Source organism: Macaca thibetana, chromosome 6 (genome assembly GCF_024542745.1).
Source record: "Macaca thibetana thibetana isolate TM-01 chromosome 6, ASM2454274v1, whole genome shotgun sequence".
NCBI classification, from domain to species: domain Eukaryota; kingdom Metazoa; phylum Chordata; class Mammalia; order Primates; family Cercopithecidae; genus Macaca; species Macaca thibetana.
This window is the reverse complement of record NC_065583.1, coordinates 87,430,862-87,449,795: the sequence shown is the minus strand read 5'-3', so window position 1 is coordinate 87,449,795 and position 18,934 is coordinate 87,430,862. Positions and strand designations below refer to the sequence as shown.

At 34.5% G+C, this 18,934-nt stretch overlaps 1 protein-coding gene across 13 annotated transcripts in view; it reads right to left on the bottom strand.

Annotated features, from left to right (window-relative positions):
- FAM172A (family with sequence similarity 172 member A) overlaps window positions 1–18,934 on the bottom strand; it is a 483,877-nt gene that overhangs the window by 447,546 nt on the left and 17,397 nt on the right. For 5 of the 13 annotated variants that reach the window (XM_050794313.1, XM_050794326.1, XM_050794325.1 and 2 more), the window contains exons 2-3: window positions 9,065–9,199; window positions 2,562–2,685 (exon numbers count right to left, since the gene is read on the bottom strand). The exons of 3 other annotated variants lie outside the window; for them this stretch is intronic. In XM_050794313.1, coding sequence (XP_050650270.1) covers window positions 2,562–2,667 — 106 coding nt within the window. In that variant the 5' untranslated portion in view covers window positions 2,668–2,685; window positions 9,065–9,199. Of the gene's footprint in view, window positions 1–108; window positions 133–2,561; window positions 2,686–9,064; window positions 9,200–18,934 lie in introns of those variants that run through there. 5 more of the 13 variants (XM_050794320.1, XM_050794319.1, XM_050794314.1 and 2 more) reach the window with 3 other exon arrangements.

Below are 18,934 nucleotides of genomic sequence, written 5' to 3'. Positions count from 1 at the left end.
TACTCATCGGCAATAAACACGAATGAACTACTGATATTTACAAAAACTTGGATGGATCTCAAAGGCATTATGCTTATTGAAGAAAGCCAATCTCAAAAAGTTACATACCTTATGATTCCATTTCTATAACATCTACAAAATGACAAAAGGGATGGAGAACAGATTAGTGATTGCCAGGAGACAGAGATGAAGCTGGCAGTTGGGGACATTCCTACAAATGGGTAGCAGAACGGACTTGCTAGTGGTAGAACACTTCTGTATCTTTGTTTGTGGTCATTGTTGCACAAGACAGTACAGAGGATCAAACTGCACAGAACTCCAAACACACACATACACACACACACACACACACACACACACAAATTACTGCATGTGAAACCTAATGAAAATTGGATAATGACCGTGTTTTAGTTACCAGTACTGTACCAATAAGAATGTCTTGGTTTTGATGTACTATTAGCCATATAAGATGTTACCATTAGGCTATCACAAATAATGATCATAATAACTCAACATTAGTGTCCAGAATAATTTTTAATAAAGGCACTATGGCAAAATGTAGGCATTTTTGAAGGGGCCTGAGGTTAGAGGGTGGTGGTAAATAAAAACTAACACATATGAACTAAGAGAACTAGATACAGAACATATTTTCAGAAATCCAGGTAAAATGGGTCAACAAATCAATAAGAGGCAGTAGATAAACTAAAACCCTGTAAAACTGGCAAAGGGAAAAAGTAATATTTTTAAGAAATGCAAGAATTCTTTACAAGCATATCTTCATTGCCATCTCCAAAAGAGATGACATAACTTTCTTGTGCATAATATGCCTTCCTTTAATTATAACAGTCATCACCATCTTCCTTACTATCTTCATTATCACATTACAGCAAACTAATTCAAACTACTTTCTTCCAGCATGCACTGCTTTAACCCTGCTCATCTTGAGTTTTACCTGACATTTTTCTCACCACTAATATAATTTTATGAGATTTTTCCACCATCTATGCCTTATCTGAAGCACTTTTCAATTAGCAGAAAGTTCAATCACCTCCAAGAGTGCATCTTGCCATGTAAACCTGAAATTCTCTAATGAACAGCAGAGTGATCATTATTAGTTCACTGTTTTACATATCATAGCCCAGTTTTGAATAAACTCAAGAATAAAACTGTCTTCCTGTTAAAGGGATAAAGTTTAGAACAAATCAGTTTGCTAAGTTGTTCTGAAATATACTATGCATTTGCCATTTTATTTTCTAATATTTCCAGTTTACTCCTCCATTAACCCTTACACCCGTATCTGTACCCAGCATTATTATTCCCATAGTACAGATGAAGAGATTCAGAGAAGTTAAGCAATTTGCCCATGGTAAGAAGGAAAACCTTGAATTTGAATCCAGATAGTTCTATCTCTAGAACCGATCTACTCTTTTAACATCACTATAAGACCTCTAAAATCCAGAAAATCAATCTGAACTCACATACTGCTTCCAAGAATATAAATTAGAACTACAACTTGGGAGATCAAATTTTCACATTAAGGCTGAACATGCACAAAATCTGTCTAGGTTGAAACCCAGCATGTCTATTTAGATGGAAACTGTGACATACATTCCTTGCCCTCATTCCTAAATTGTCCATTATTCTGAGTGTTCTGGATCCTTCCCAACAACATACAAGCATGTAGTAAAATCTTCTGTAGGGTTGTTTACAACTGTCTCCAATTCCTCTCTTTCCATTCTCTGCTGAAATTTCTCCAACCAGGCTTTCATTTCTAGTTATTGAAACAGCTCTTTGTGAAAGTCACCAATGATCACCACATCGTCAAATGCAGAAGTAAATTCTCAGTTCTCATCTAATCTTACCCATCACCAGATATGACTATAATTAATTACTCCCATTTAATTTTTCCATTTGCTGTTCAGGAGCTCTCTCTTGTTCCTGATTCTTTACCTATTTTACTAAAAATTACTTTTCAGCCTCATTTGCTACTTTCTCCTCAGCTTCCTGACCCTAAAGTTCTCAGTGCCCATAGCTATCTCACAATTCAATAACAGATACTTCTTTTAGAAGTCGAATTAATTTAGATAGCAGATTTATTTTTTTAATTCTAGGATTCAAAATTCCCTAACAATGTCTAGCGCAGATTCCTTCTAAAACATTAATATGGATAAACCTCTCATAAAATATCAGTAATGCAATGCCATAAAGGCAGAATACAGAAACAGACGGATCATTACCCTCATCCAGTATGATATTCCAAGCAGAAAACATAAGGTAAAGGCACCAGCCTTGATTCAAAACACTTATTAGTTTTGTTATTAAATGTATAACATTGAATAAGAAAAGCATTAAGATTCTTATAGATGCAAAATTACATGATCCTGTGATTTATTTACTGAGTACATACATCTCAGATGCAGTAATAGTTGCTGTGAGGGATATAAATAATTGGTACTTATATTCTTATTTTAGATTTCAAATGAATGGAAGGTCACCTAAATATTCCTACACCTTTATTAGGCACAATGAAAATTTCCTGAAAAAGCAAATTAAGTATGTACCTTTCAGTGCGGTAGTCTTTTCTTTTTCATCTGGACCTCCCTGCTGGATTTGTGCCATGTTTATCCAAATTGGCAACAAAATTAAAGAGCTCAAGGAAATAGACATCAATCTTCAGAAGACAGTCTAGAATGAATGAAAGCAATAAATTAAGTTCTACTCAAAACCTATCTATTCCATGAGAACTTCCTTGATCCTCCCAGTCAGGATTAATCTCTCTATCCTAATTTCCCACTTTGTTGATGCCTATACCATAGTACTTTTTATTGTCTGCTTTGCGTTATACTTATTTATGAATTTATCTGAGTCAGCTAATGGTATACAAGCCCCAGGAATAGAAATAAAGTTTTTGTCATCTTTCTCTCATGTCCACCAAACACAATACTTTATACATTACAGTTACCTAATGTTTGCTGAATTTAGCTAAACTTACCATTTAGTTTTAGTTACCTATCACCTAATGTTTTTAAAAAATATCTTTGGGTAGTTCCAAAAACTTAAAATTTCTTTTAAAATAAATTGTAAGCATAGGCCATTTACAAGGTAGAATGTCTTCCTTTTGGAACAAGCAGATAGGAAGAGGCAAATACATAAATATATAAAGTATCTGCAAATTTCCTATAGTGTAATTAAAAATACAACTTTCAGGGAAAAACTAGCCCTTTTTAAATGAAACGATGTCATCATTGTCTGGAAGCCATACTCTATAAATGGTACTCCAGTAAACAACCATACTATAAAATTATGATTTATTAAAATCTAATTCTGCTCTACTTTGGCCAAAGGGAAAGCATTACGACTGAAAATAGATGGCTTTTTCCAGAGTCCCCATGAACAGGAAAGCTAATTAGCTGTAAAGTTTAAAAGGAAAAAAAGTATATCTCCTACAATACTTAGCATAAGTATCTATTATTTTTCTTCTGTGTATAGGTAACTCAAAACTCTATAAATTCTACATGAATAAAATGTGTCTATATCCCTTCAAGAAATATATCCTAGTATATAAGGTAGGCAATGGACAAGACTCTGGGGGTACTACGGTGAGTAAAACAAATATTGTCACTGCCTTCCTATGGCTTACTTTGTAGCTGACGAACCAAACTGCCAAGCAGCCACAAAGAAAATACATCAGACCTAGACTGATAATCACAATAATGTTAAAACAAATAAATATTTGCAAGGGCTGTATATTTCCATTCAGGAATTAGCCAAGTCCTACATGATGATGCACAAATTTCACCAACAACTTTTCATTACACATCATCTTGTAGCAGAAATTAAAGAGAAATGTTCTTAATGAGGAATTCCACACAGCACCCTTTGCTAAATATTCCACAACTAAGTTAACTACCTACAGGAGATTCCCTTCACTAACTCAGTATTTCTTCCAAATATAAACTATTAGATTATTTTTCATTGGCCCCAAATTGTCTGATTCCTGAACAGAACAATATATATAAGTATGTCATCGTGATTGGTTTAACAAAGATAAAATTATAAATAATGTCTTCAGTGCTAGGGTTATTATCAAAATTCCTATTTCAATGAATCACTTTCAAGATTCCAAAGATTAAATAAAAATTAATAATCATTATTTTATGAGACAACCTAAAAACTCACAAAGCAATTTACTGGAGTAATAACATATAAGTTAAAAGACTATTGGCTGGGCGCAGTGGCTCACGCCTATAATCCCAGCACTTTGGGAGGCCGAGGAGGGCAGATCATGAGGTCAGGAGATGGAGACCAAACTGGCTAACATGGTGAAACCCCGTCTCTACTAAAAATATAAAAAGTAGCCAGGTGTGGTGGCACACACCTGTAGTCCCACCTACTCAGGAGGCTGAGGCAGGAGAATCGCTTGAACCAGGGAGGCAGAGGTTGCAGTGAGTCGAGATCGCACCACTGTACTCCGGTCTGGTTGACAAAGCGAGACTCTGTCTCAAAAAAAAAAAAAAAAAACCACTAATTACATGTGACCCTAAACTTTACAGTAGCAGATGCAAAGCAGGTAAGCATGAAGCAAAAGCGATTTGTCTGTTGCTCTCTTAACACAGTGTTAGATTTTTACCCCCCTGAGTTATTTTTCCTGGCTGTGGCACAGCTGGTGAAGCTAAATCAAGAACATTATAAATTCTCAATTTAGTGTTTCCTAATAAAAATTCAGAGTTATAACCTGCATGACCACAGATAAACACTACTGAAACTGCAGCCAGCAAGCTGTTTGGCACATTTGATAGATATTAATATGTGCACTCGACATAGTTTATTTGGCATTATCTGATGGAGGTTGGGTTATAGAGAATAAAGTGGTGGAAGGTTTTTACTGATGTGAATTGGGACACAGTTGACATGTTGTACACTTCGTGATAACCACTGCTGTTTAAATATGGTTTCCTAGAAATGGTTACAGTACAAACTAGATTCAAAACATCTCAGTTTGCCATTCTATTCTGTGAACCACACAAAGCTATTATCATTTTTCCTTTCTATGATTCCAACAGAGAATCTACTATGTATAAAGCTATAAATAACTTGTCATGTGTAATCTTTATCTAGTCAGCATTTGAAAATATGAAACAGTACAATATTTCTTATTTGCCCTGTTGGCTCAAAATGCGGCATATGCACTTATAAAATGTACAGAAAGATACACAGAAGCCTTATTTTTCTACATTCGTTTATTTTTAGTCAGGTATTAAATACAAACTAGATATAGGTGATTTTGCAACAGAAGACCTTTTCACCTCATATTCTGAATGCATTGATGAAAGTACAAAATATATCACAGAACACATAAAACTGGATTAATTTTCTAAGGTTCCCAGGACTGGTTTGGTTCCAGTCTGGCCCTAAAGATTCTATGCTCACTAAGTGAGACTCTTTAAATCAAGTTGAAAATAGCCTATGCAACTGAAATTATAGTAAATAGAATTGGTACAAGGGATTTATAAGGAACCAAAAGACCCACCCAAATTACAGTTAAAATATTCACCAGTTGCTCATCAGCAAAGATTAGTTCATAATAATGCTGGACAGCATTATTCTGAGGCTACAGTGAGAAAAACATTGTTGTGTGGGTACTGGGAAAGAAGCTGAAGAATGAAGACATCAGGTTGAGCAGACACAAGACAAAGCCCAGGGTAATATGGGCCCCTGGTGTGTAGAAAATGGTAGCTTTTATAACAAATGCAAAATTGTGTTTGGATCAAAGTTTCAGAGCCAAACCTCTTTGTTCCTGAGACTAAGAATACCTGGTTCCAATCCAAGTATATCTAAAATAAATCCTTAGTTTTACAAGCAACATGACATAGATTTGGAATGAGAAATCTAGGTTTTAATTTCAGTTCCACCACCTAGTAGATAAGTGACCTTGAGGATATTACAACTTCTCTAACCTAAGTAATGGGAAGAATCATGAAAATAAGAGCAGTTACCTTTGCAGGACTATTATGAAGATTACATGAAAAAATGTATATGAAGCATTTTATAAACTATAAATCCCTTTAAAAATATTAGTAATCCACATAAAATCTGAAATAACTAGATTCCAATTAATTTGTGCTCAAACCCACAGAATAACAAAATCAATCAATTCACAGAAATGAAAACCTTTTAATATGCATCACTTGGATGCACTCTATGCACAAATTATAAAGTCTCACAATAAATATCTGTTGAGTTAACTTGGGTTTCCACGACTATATTGAAAATAATTACAATAGAACTTAATTTTTTGACATAAATAAATTATATTTACATTCATTTCATTATATTTACATTCCTTTACATTCCTTTCAAGTCTTATTGAAATGCATGCTTGAACAAAGATCACATATGTGGGTTCCACCTTCTTTGCCCAAGGAAAAACACTCTTCCAACTATCTCATAAATGTATACACTGGTCACAAGATGACCAGTTCTATTCTTATTCATTATCTTATTAGGTCATTGCCACAACTGGCAGGGGTAGGCAGAATTAACACACCTGCATTTCTGGGCTTTGAAAAGCTAAGTGTGCCTCGTTCAGGCATCTCAGATGTGAAGGGATGGCTGAGATTCTAACTCAGGTCTTCTGACTCCTAATTATGAATGAGTTTCTTCTATTCTAGCATATTGACACAGTCAAACAAAACAACTTCACTAGAAAAATAATTCCAGTTTCTTCATTCTGCAAAAGATTCATACCTACTCTTATGTACTAATTTCTGTTATTAGGAAGTATTACAATTTGGAGTTTGGGCAAATTGGACACAGGTATCTACAGACTAAACTTGTCAACCAAAACTGTCTTGGTATATTTGGTTTGCTATTCAGAATTAAGACTGATACAAATTACTTATCATCATCTCTCCCAATACTTCGGTAAAACAAGCAACTGTAAAAAGGGCCAAAAGTTAAGAGATATCAAATAAAAGTGTTTTAAAAGAATTAGTATTGCACTACTATGTCTTTTTAATAGGTACCCAAATTGGTAATCATCTGTTTTAGGTATTGCATTGTTTTCTGGCTAGCAAAAAGGCAGAAACTCAACAAGGCAGGAATATAAAATCTTAGAATATCTGTGACAATGTTAAAACTTAAGAAATTAAACAAAGACTAAGATGATTCTCAATTCTGAATCAAATTTCAAAAGAAAAGAATTAGTCTTTTATGAAGTTTTCATAATATGTAGCAGATATGGGAGAACAACGGCCAAGGACAAAATAATTCTCAAAATGAATATACCACACTCAAAATTTTAGAAAAACAGAGTATGTCAAACAAACAAACATAAAAAATTGCTTTTATATGAGGCAATTATGAGCATCATATAAACTACTTAAGAAACTCTAAGTCTGTAGTAAACATAAATAATAAAACATAAACAATATTATAAATGTACATAACTCCAGGCCAAATTATCTTCAGAAGATTTCAAAACAGCCTATACCATGAAATAGCAGTCATAACATATTTGTAAAATCAGAATCAAATTTTCAATTTTCTCATGCCATAAACATGCTCCTAGAATCTCTGTTAAACTTAGTGAACTCGAGGTTCACTAAGATTTTAAAACATAATACGCATGTGAACCATCCAGATGCCCCTTCAAGGGGAATATGCTGCTCAGCTAGAGAGTGCAGTTAGCAAACAGACTCCATCTGTTTATCACTTCAGAGCTGGCCTCAGGGGCAAAGTGCTGCTCCATCCTAGGTCATAACTTTCCACCGCTGACCCTCATTCAGTGACTAAGTCAAGTGATAACATGAAGGCCCAGCCATCTCAGCCTAATGCAGGACAACCCTCATAGGCAATATTTGCTTCAGAGCTTGCTGCCAGGTTGGTTGAGGTTTTGCCAGACCTCCATGTAAATTCAACTTTTCCCTCTGACCAATCCTGCTCTCCTCCTTCCTTTCACAAGTGCTGTGATGTCTAAAAATACTTTATACCCCAAATTCTGTCTCAGCATCTGCTCCCAAAAAACCTAAGCTGTAACAATGCCCTTTTCTAATGGTTTTCTGAATACTAAGCAAAAAAATATTGTGATGTTAAGAGACCAGATGTATCCAGAATATATAAAGAACTCTTGCAACTCAATAATAAAAAAAAAAATTTTAAGTGGGAAAATTATATAAGTACACATATACAAATGGCCAAAAAGCACATAAAAAGATGCTCAATATCATTAGTCATTTTAAAAATGCAAATCAAAACCACGAGATACCTAATTCACAATAACTAGCATGGCTAAAACTGAAAACGAATATAAATCAAGATTTGTGACAATGAGAAGAAACTGAATACCTGATATATTGCTAGTGTGACAACAATTGCTGTGCAACGCAGCTACTTTAGAAAACAGTTGAGCAGTTCCTCAAAATATCACACACAGAGTTACCATATGACCCAGCAATTCTACTTCTGGGTATACACCCAAGAGAAATGAAAATACAGGTCCCCACCAAAACTTATGCACAAATGTTCACAGAAGCATTATCCATAATTGCCAACAAGTTGAAACAACCTGTCAACTGATGAATGGATAAATAAAATATGGTATATCCATACAACAGGATATTATTCTTTAATAGAAAGGAATGAAGTACTGATACATGCTATGACATAAATGAAAATATTATGTGCTAATTACAATTACAAAATGAGGCCAATTACATGAAGCCAATTACAAAATGAAGCCAATTAAAAAAAAAAACACACATATTGTATGATTCCATTTACATGAAATGTCCAGAACAGGTAAATCCATAGAAACAGAAAGTAGATTAATAGTTTTCAGGAGTTGGGGGAAGAGAAAAATGGGGTGTGACTGTTAAAAAGATATATGGTTTCTTTTTGAGGTGATGATTCCAATGGTTCAAGACATACACTTGCATTGGGGTAGTGTTTCTGTGTATTAAATGGTTCTCTCTCCATCTCTTTTCTACAGCTCTAATGCCAAAGGTCAAGGCAGTCTCAAAAAAAAAAGAAAAAAAAAATCTTGACTGTTTCACTAACCACTCACCTTTCCCTTTACCTTCTATAAAACAGAAGCAAGAAGTAGACTTCAGGCAGACTCGTTTAAAGAACTTCTCTCTTGCAATGTCCCAATCATCCCTCTCTCCAGAGCCAGGCTAGCAATTGTCTAGGCGTACTCTAGCTAGATATTAAGAACAAACATATTATTTTCTAGGTATAAAAGAAGAGCATTATATAAAGTTTTTGAAAATCACAGTGCTGTGGTCTAGCTTGTTCTAGTTCTCTGCATTGGCAGTTCTCTGTCAATGGTAATTTGCCTCCCTTGCCCATCAGTATCCCTGGCATACAAATTCCAATGAAAACCTGGTCAGAAGCACTAATTCACTTTGGTCATGATTCAGTTAATACCCTAAGCACATACCACCTAAAAGCACCTCAATCCCACCCAATTTCTAACAAGGATTGAAATTTGGTAATAACTTTATTATTATTATTTTGATCATTATCATAACTGATCCCAGACACTGTACCAAATTACTTCAAAGTTAGAAATGTACCACTTGCTACAGAAAAGAAAAATGAAGAGAAACTTGAGAATATAATCAAGCAGTTGATTAAGCCTAGTAAGCCATATGAATGACACCAACAATAAAGTTTAATGGCACATTTAAGTTTTGTGCAGATCATAATTGTACTGCAAACAAGGCATTTAAGTACCACTCAAATCCAGTATCTACTGACAGTGCACTCCTTACTATTTATTCAAGGGGAAAATTTCAGTGAAGTCTCATTTTACCTAAATGTGTTAACAAGTGGGAATGTAATTTACGTGCCTTCAGAATAGATTTTTTTTTTTTTTTTTTTTGCTTCTAGAATTTCCCAATTCTTTATGGAGTGATAATACTTTATAGCATTTCATGTTTGTGTATTTAAATAATCCTCACATGCTGACACCAACAGGGGTATAAACTCAGAGAACTCTTGAGGCTCCATATTGCTGTGATACTACAAATATCTGATCTTAAAAAAAGAGAATTAGAAATCTGAAACTTCAAGTCACATTTTTAAACTACCATATAAGTTACAGTGGTTATTTACTTTATTAACAAAGGACTTGAAGCAGGAAAATTCTCCTGTTCCAAAACCAATCAAAGAGCTCCAAATCCTCCTTTTTTCTACAAAATATTTTTTCCCCACAAAAGACAACCATTGCTTAGCCATACTGTTAGTTACAGGAAATAAACTCTGTGACACTGAAGTTGCCAACACAAGGACACTTTGCTGAATGTTAGCCATTTATGTTATGAGACCTATGCTTAAACACAGTATGCCAAATAGCTCTCATTACTATTTTCTACATAAGCACAAAATGATAAAGTCCCTTCCTATGATCATAAGAGTCAAGAACTTTACAAGTAGACTTCTCCTTCCAATATTACAGCCAAGTCCCCCAAGGAATCTTCCTGTGTAGTAAAACCTAGGAAGCACAATACAAAACATTAGAATATCTATAAATTCCACTCATGAATATAAAGAAAGAAAGCCATAATAACTTCAACATCTGCAGAAAAAGCATTTGATAAAATTCAAAATCTGTATTTGGAAAAAAAGTCATAGAAAACTAGGAATCAAAGGAAACGTCTGTAAGCTGACAAAAAGGTTAAAAAAACAAAAATAACCACTTACAACAAAATTACTCTTAATGATAAAATATTTATAAAAGTCTCTTCAAAATCAAGAACCACAAAAGAATGCCCATCGTTATCACTTTACTATTACCACTTCTAGTCAAAGTTTGTTTGACATTCTATCCAATGCAGTAGGACATCGAAAATAAATAAAAACATAGTAACAATTTTAAAAAGGAAATCAAAGTTATCATTATTCTCAAATGACATAACTATCTAAAACAACAACAACAACAAAAAAAAAACAAAAAGAATCAAGAAACAACGTCCTTTAAAATTAAAAAAAAAAACACGAATCTCTGTATCATTAGGCATAAAAAGAGAATTCAACAAGATGGTTTGCTCTAAGATTTATATTAAAAAAACAAGTATATTTACAAATACTAGCAATAATCAGTTATAAAGCACAGTTTTTTAATACATCATTAATGATAGCAAAAACTGGCCAGGCGCGGTGGCTCATGCCTGTAATCCCAGCACTTTGGGAAGCCAAGACGGGTGGCTCCACCTAAGGTCAAGAGTTCAAGACGGGTCCGGTCAATATGGTGAAATCCCATCTCTACTAAGTATACAAAAATTAGCCAGGCATGGTGGCAGGCACCTGTGATCCCAGATACTTGGGAAGCTGATGCAGGAGACTCACTTAAACCCAGGAGGCAGAGGTTGCAGTGAGCCAAGATCACACCACTGTGCTCCAACCTGGGCAACAGGAGCAAAACTTCGTCTCAAAAAAAAAAGAAAATAGTAGAAATTAAAAACTTACATGATTAAAATAAATCTAACAAAAGATGTTATACCTATATTAAGAAAATGATAAAATGCTACTGAAATACATTAAAGATGACTGAAATATAAAAAATATATTGTATCTATGAATAGAAAGACTCACTAGTGTAACAATATCAATTTTCCTCTACTTTATATGTAGATTCAAGGCAATTCTACTCAAACCCCAAAATGTTTTTCATAGAACTTGAAAAACTAATTCAAAGTCATATGGAAAGAGAATCGTCAAGAACTGATAAGACACTCCTAAAGCATATGATAGGAAGAATTGCCTTGCCAGGTTTCACAGTAATTAAGAAAGCATGCCATTAATACTAGCATAAACAAATTGACAAATAGAACAAGATGGAACTCCAAAACAGCCACATAACAGATCCATATGACACAATCATATCACTAGGGAAAACAGGGACGTTTTTAACAATTGGAAAAACTGGTTAACTGCACAGTTATGAAAAGAAAAAGAAAAAGAAAGAAATTGGACACCTCTCTCACTCTATACATGATTAATTTCAAATGGTTTAAGGGTATAAATGTGAAACTCAAACTTTAAACCTCTTAGGGAAAAATACAGTAGACTACTACTTTGATGTTTGGGCAAAGAAAACAACCACAGTGAAATATTTACACTCATTAGAAAAAATTTAAAAGTCTGACAATACCAAAAGTTAAAAAGAATGCAGAATAATACAGATTCTTATTCACGTTTCTGGTCAAAAGATAAATTAAACTACTCTTGAAAAAACTAGCATGGGATATCCAAGTTAAATATTATCATAATCTTCAATCCAGCAATCTCACACCTTGGTTCACTACCTGGTCTTATACATGTACATCAGGGGGCAGACATAAAAATGTTCACAAAATGTTTCCATCATCAAAACGGTCAATTTATTCATTATCTGGGACTACATAACAAATTACCTCAAAACACAGTGTCACAAAACAACAATAAATATTTGTAAAATCCCAGTTTCTGTAGATCAGAAATTTGGGAGCAGCTCAGCTGGGAAGTTCTCAATCAAGTTCATGAGATTGCAATCAAGATATTGGCAAGTTCTGCAATCATCTGAAGGTTTGACTGGGGACAGAGGATTCACTTTCAAGATGGCTCACTCACATAGATAAATGATTGGTACTGACTGTTGTTACAGACCTCCCATACTCAAACAGATCTGTACAGAAGCCCATGTTTGGGGGCTTTCTCAAGAAAGATAGATCCAGAAAAGCTGAAGAAGTCTCACCATCATTTCCTTGACACCCCACTGGCAGAAGAAGGCCCTACTCAATGTGAGAGAAGTTTATACAGAGGCATGAATATCAAGAAGCAAGGATCACTGGAGACCATCTTGTAATTTGGCTACAATAAACGGAAAAAAACTGTTCTCCAATTATAGGAGAGCAAATATACTGTTGTACATTAACAGGGCAAAGATAAGTATTACACAGTAGAAAAATGAAGCACAACTACATTCAAAAACATAGATGAATTTTCCAAAAATACTAGTGAGGAAACCAAATCTTAGAACATTACATACAGAACAATATCATTTATATTGAGCTAAACTAAAACAAATTATTAGTATCACATATTGTGATAAAACCATAAGAAAAATCAAGAGAAAAAATAAATGCAAAATTCAATAGCTATTACCACTGGGAAAGAACAGAGGGCATGAGATGGGAAGAAGTACATAAGTCAATGCAAGTTATTGATAGTGTTTTGAGTCTTGGATTTGGTGGTAAATTTACAGGTGCTAATTATATTATACTCTATAACTTGCATAAGCATTACAGATATGGAGGCCACTTTTATATCAGTATATCACATACATATAATCAACAATAACCTTGGTTGTACACAATCTTTTTTATCAACAATATATTCTTTAAATAAGTGACAAAAATATTAACAAAAAATACAGTCACACAACACATAACAACATTTTGGTTAATGACAGAATGCATACTAAGACAGTTGTCCCACAGGATTATAATGAAGCTGAAAAATTCCTACCACCTAGTAACATCATAGCTCGCATAACATCATGATACAACACATTACTCATGTGTTTGTGGTGATGCTGGTGTAAACAAACGTACTGCACTGCCAGTCATGACGAAGTTTAGCATATACAAATATGTATAGTACATAGATACTTGATAAAGATAATAAACGACTAGGTGACTGTGTTTTGTTTTTCTTTTTCTGACATGGAGTTTTGCTCCTGATGCCCAGGCTGGAGTGCAATGGCACGATCTTGGCTCACTGCAACCTCCGCCTCCTGGATTCAAACGATTCTCCTGCCTCAGACACCTGAGTAGCTGGGACTACAGGCGCCCACCACCACGCCTGGCTAATTTTTGTATTTTTAGTAGAGATGGGGTTTCACCATGGTGGCCAGGCTGGTCTCGAACTCCTGACCTCAGGTGATTCACAAGTCTCAGCCTCCCAAAGTGCTGGGATTAGGGATTACAGGAGTGAGCCACTGACCCCTTCTGGTGACTATGTTTTTACTACACAATACTTTTTATGTAAAGTGTACTACTTGGACTTATTTAAAAAATAAAAAAGTTAACTGTAAAACAGCCTCAGGCAGGTCCTTCACGAGGTAGTCCAGAAGAAGGCATTGTTATCATAGGAAATAGCAGCTCCATATGTGTTGCTGGCCTGAAGATCTTCCAGCGGGACAAGACGTAGAGGTGGAAGACAGTGTTACTGATGATCCTGACCCTGGGTAGGCCTGGGCTAACATGTACGTTTGTATCTTCATTTTGGCAAAAATATTTTAAAAATAAACTTTGAAAATAGAAAAAAGTTTATAGAATAAGGATATAAAGAAAGAAAATACTTTTGTACAGCTGAACAATATGTGTTTTAAGCTAAGTATTATTACAAAACGTCAAAAAGTTGATGTGGCGTGGTGACGCACTTTGTAATTCTACCTACTCGGGAGGCTAAGGCAGGAGGATGGCTTGATCTCAAGAGTTTGAATCTGCAGTGAGCTATGATCATCCACTGCACTCCAAATGGGCAGCAGAATAAAATCCTGTCTCTTTAAAAAAAAAAAAAAATTTTTTTTTAGTTTTAAAATTTATAAAGTAAAAAAGTTACAGTAAGCTAATTTATTATTGAATAAAACTAGTTGCATGTATTTCATGTAGCCTAAGTGTACAGTGTTTACAAAGTCTACAGTAGTATAAAGTAATGTCCTAGCCCTTCACATTCACTCACCACTCACTCACTCACTCAAAGCAACTTCCAGGCCTGTAAGCTCCATTCATGGTAACTGGTCTATAAATGCGTTCCTTTTAAAAAAATATTTCATACTATATTTTCACTGTACCTTTTCTATGTTTATATATGTTTAAATAAATTCCATTGTGTTACCATTGCCTATGGTATTCAGCACAGTAACATGTCATATAGGTTTGGAGCCTCGGGGCAATATATACCATATGTAGCCCAGGTATGTATTAGACTATAACATCTACACGTGTGTAAGTACACTCTATTCTGTTCGCACAACTATGAAATCACCTAACAACACATTTCTCAGAAAATATTCCCAACATTAAGTGACTCATGATCATACACAATTTCAGTGGCATTGCCTTTTATAATTTGTTCTTTGGGGCATTTTTCTTAGGGATAATGCTGACAGTCCCACTCCATCTATTTAGTGAGAAAGTTGGAGGTTCTGCTGATGAGTAAAACTGATAGAAGCAGTTATTTTTTTAAAAAAGGATAAACAGGTATTGGGTAAACCTCAGAGCAGCTATATATCAATAACATATTGTTACTAAAACCCAATTGATTCCTTACCTGTTCTGAAATGGAACTAGTATTTTGAGTGAAAATTTATTACCTCAGAAACTTTTACATCAGCTACTACAAAAGACAAACTATAAATATTGTTTAAAACTTGACTTAAAAAATAATAATGTCCTACATCTTATAATATTTTAAAATGCAACTACTGGGCCAGGCACAGTGGCTCACACCTATAACCCCAGCACTTTGGGAGGCCAAGGCAGGAGGATTGCTTGAGGCCAAGAGTTCAAGACCAGCCCTGGCAACATAGCAAGACAGTATATCTACAACAAATTTAAAAATTAGGCAGATGCATTGGCATGTGCTTGTAGTCCCAACTACTTGGGAGGCTGAGGCAGCAGATATCAGGTGTTTGACATTACACTGAGCCATGATCATGCCACTGTGCTCCAGCCTGGGCAACAGAGCAAGACCCTGTCTCAAAAAACTCATAAAATGTAAAATAAAATACAATACAACTAAGCCCTTCTGAAAATGTCAAGTGTCATTTAAGCATTTTTCTTTGTCTGGCATATTTCCACTAGTAAGTATAATAAGTAAAATCAGCCTTTGAATATGTTTAAGAAATTAAATTTATAAAAATGCTGGGCTAAGGGGCAGTTATAAGCACCTTGCAAATGAAAAATGAAGGCTGACAATTCAATTCAAAATAATCTGTCCCTTTGGTTGCTAAAGGATGGGTTCATTTAATTATAAAAGAATATTTCCCACAGACGGTTATCTCTCAGTCTTTCAACATGATGTAAAAATGGACTTCAATTCCAAGAAAAAAATAATAATTTTCCTTGTTTTTCCAAAATAAGGTGAAAAAGGAAAATGCTGTAACAGCAGCCACTGGAGGGAGGACTGGATGTTAGAATAAGAATAAAACAAGCATAAAACATTTATTTGGTGCTTTGTCTGAACATAACATTTTGTTAAACTCATTTCTATTTGTTTAAGTGACAAATGCTGAAAATACTGCTTTTTCTGCATGAGAGTTAAACTTCCTTTCACTGAAAAACAGATGTTGTTTCAAGTGTCCTTTATTGGTACACAAATCAGCAGTGAGAAAATTATAAAGCTGCCTGGACTGACAAAGAACTAGCACTATCGCTTAGTCTAAGAATATATTTAAAGGCCTATGCTTAACTTTAAATGTCTATATTTTTGTTCCTTTGAAATACCATCCACTCAGTTTGCTAGAAGACCTCAGGTACTATTTTGTCTTTAAATAAATACCTGAAATCTGGCTAACGATAAATTAGGACACCTTTTTAAAAACCTGTGTCATTGCTCTCAATGTGGTTAACGGGTTTTGTTTCTACTAAAAATACTCATATATTTTAATAATTACTGGTTTAAAACCATTTATACACACACACACACACACACACACACACACACACACACACCCACCCCAGAGGGATCCCAGAGTAAGCTGTAAGCCTCCAGCGCTTACCTTCTGCAGATAAGTAAGTATACAAACATATTATAATAAAGCAAGTTTAAATGAAGATTCCAAACACAAAATCACAGAACCGAAAGGGAATAGGAGTGAGCTCTTTCACAATTCTGGTTTCTATTGTAATAGTGGTTATACACTATACAATAGATGCCAGGCTTCTGGAAAGTTCTGAAATAATTCCAAACATAGCAAAATCCATTCTTTCCCTTTCAAAATGACTATTTACACAATCATTATTTCGGAGCTGACTTCTTAAACTCAAGAATCCTACTATGATTTAATCAATGAACCAACAAAACTTTCAGTCAGTTCTGAATAAGAGCAACCCAGAAGAAAAAGCAAGAACTAAAACATAAAGAAAAACTCTGGAATAAATATATTAGAGGAGCACAGATGCTTTTCTAGTAGATTCATATGACTAGATATTCAATTGAATAAGGAACCCAATCTCAAAAATATGAATTTTTAAAAATGAATCAATATTGATATATTGATTCTTCCTGTCCATGAGCATGGAATGTTTTTCAATTTGTTTGTGTCATCTCTTATTTCCTTGAGCAGTGGTTTGTAGTTCTCCTTGAAGAGGTCCTTCACATCCCTTGTCAGTTGAATTCCTAGGTATTTTATTCCCTTTGTAGCAATCGTGAATGACAGTTCACTATGATTTGGCTCTCTGTTAGTCTATTATTGGTGTATAGGAATGCTTGTGATTTCTGCACATTGATTTTGTATCCTGAGACTTTGTGAAGTTGCTTATCAGCTTAAGGAGATTTTGGGGTGAGACGACGGGGTTTTCTAAATATATAATCATGTCATCTGCAAACAGATACAATTTGACGTCCTCTCCTGTTATTTGAATACCCTTTATTAATTTTTCTTGCCTGATTGCCCTGGCTACAACTTCCAATACTATGTTGAACAGGAGTGGTAAGAGAGGGCATCCTTGTCTTGTGCTGGTTTTCAAAGGGAATGTTTCCAGCTTTTGCTCATTCAGTATGATATTGGCTGTGGGTCTGCCATAAATAACTCATATTATTTTGAGATATGTTTCATCAATACCTAGTTTATTGAGAGTTCTTAGCATGAAGGGGTGTTGAATTTTATCAAAGGCCATTTCTGCATCTATTGAGATAATCATGTGGTTTTTGTCATTGGTTCTGTATATGTGATGGATTACATTTATTGATTTGTGTATGCTGAACCAGCCCTGCATCCCATATCATCACTAAAATTATCATCACTGAATTGCCTAGTAATTTTCTAATTCAGCAATAATTTATTTTCCATGTAAAGAAGGTGCTTCCTTTGGATTTATCAAAATAGGAATGCTTTAACAGTCCTTGAATTAAAAAAAAAAAAGTAGTGAAAAATTAGCTTATGTAATTCAGTTCATTATTAAGGGCTGACCTGACTGAAAGTCTTTCTTCATTTCAAGAGAGAAAGAGAAAGGAAGTGAGCATGCAAGAGAGAAACTTTATATTGCAATTAAAACAGTTAAAAACACAAACACATATGCTTGTTTTGATAAAAATAATTATACGTGTTTCTTGTTGAGGAAATATATCCAGAATAAATAAGGTTGTTTTAAATAAATAGTTTGTTTTCAATTATGAAACTGAAATGTCTAAGTTCTTAGCAGTTATTGCAATATTACTAATACAAATAAAATTTCACCATTACAATCATTCACTGTTTCAAAATAATGAGTTATTACCTATAAATAATATTCTAGTCACAACCACCATCTGTCAAATACTTAGCACAAACTGATTTAACATATTGGCCACCTTGAAGAAAGTAGTTAAAGACCATGAAAGAACAGATCATTAATGCTTCAAGGCCAGAGGGAAGAGACTCAAACGGCCTCCAGTGAAATCAACTTTGTTCGTAGGCAGTGAAGCCCTGTAAGTCATACTTTATACTGAATGAATAGTGGAGAGTGAAGCAAACTGGAAAATACATTGCTTATCTCAGGGGAGTTCTGACTTGCCACACTGTTCCCATACAGAATGGAGCCACAGTATGACTAGAACTTCAAAATTTTTCAGGAGAAATCAAAAGCCCAACTTCTACTTAAATTAGATGGAAAGTAATTTTTAAAAATTTAAGATTATGGAGAGTCACTTAGTTTGGGGGTCTCCAATTTGTAAACTCAGCTCT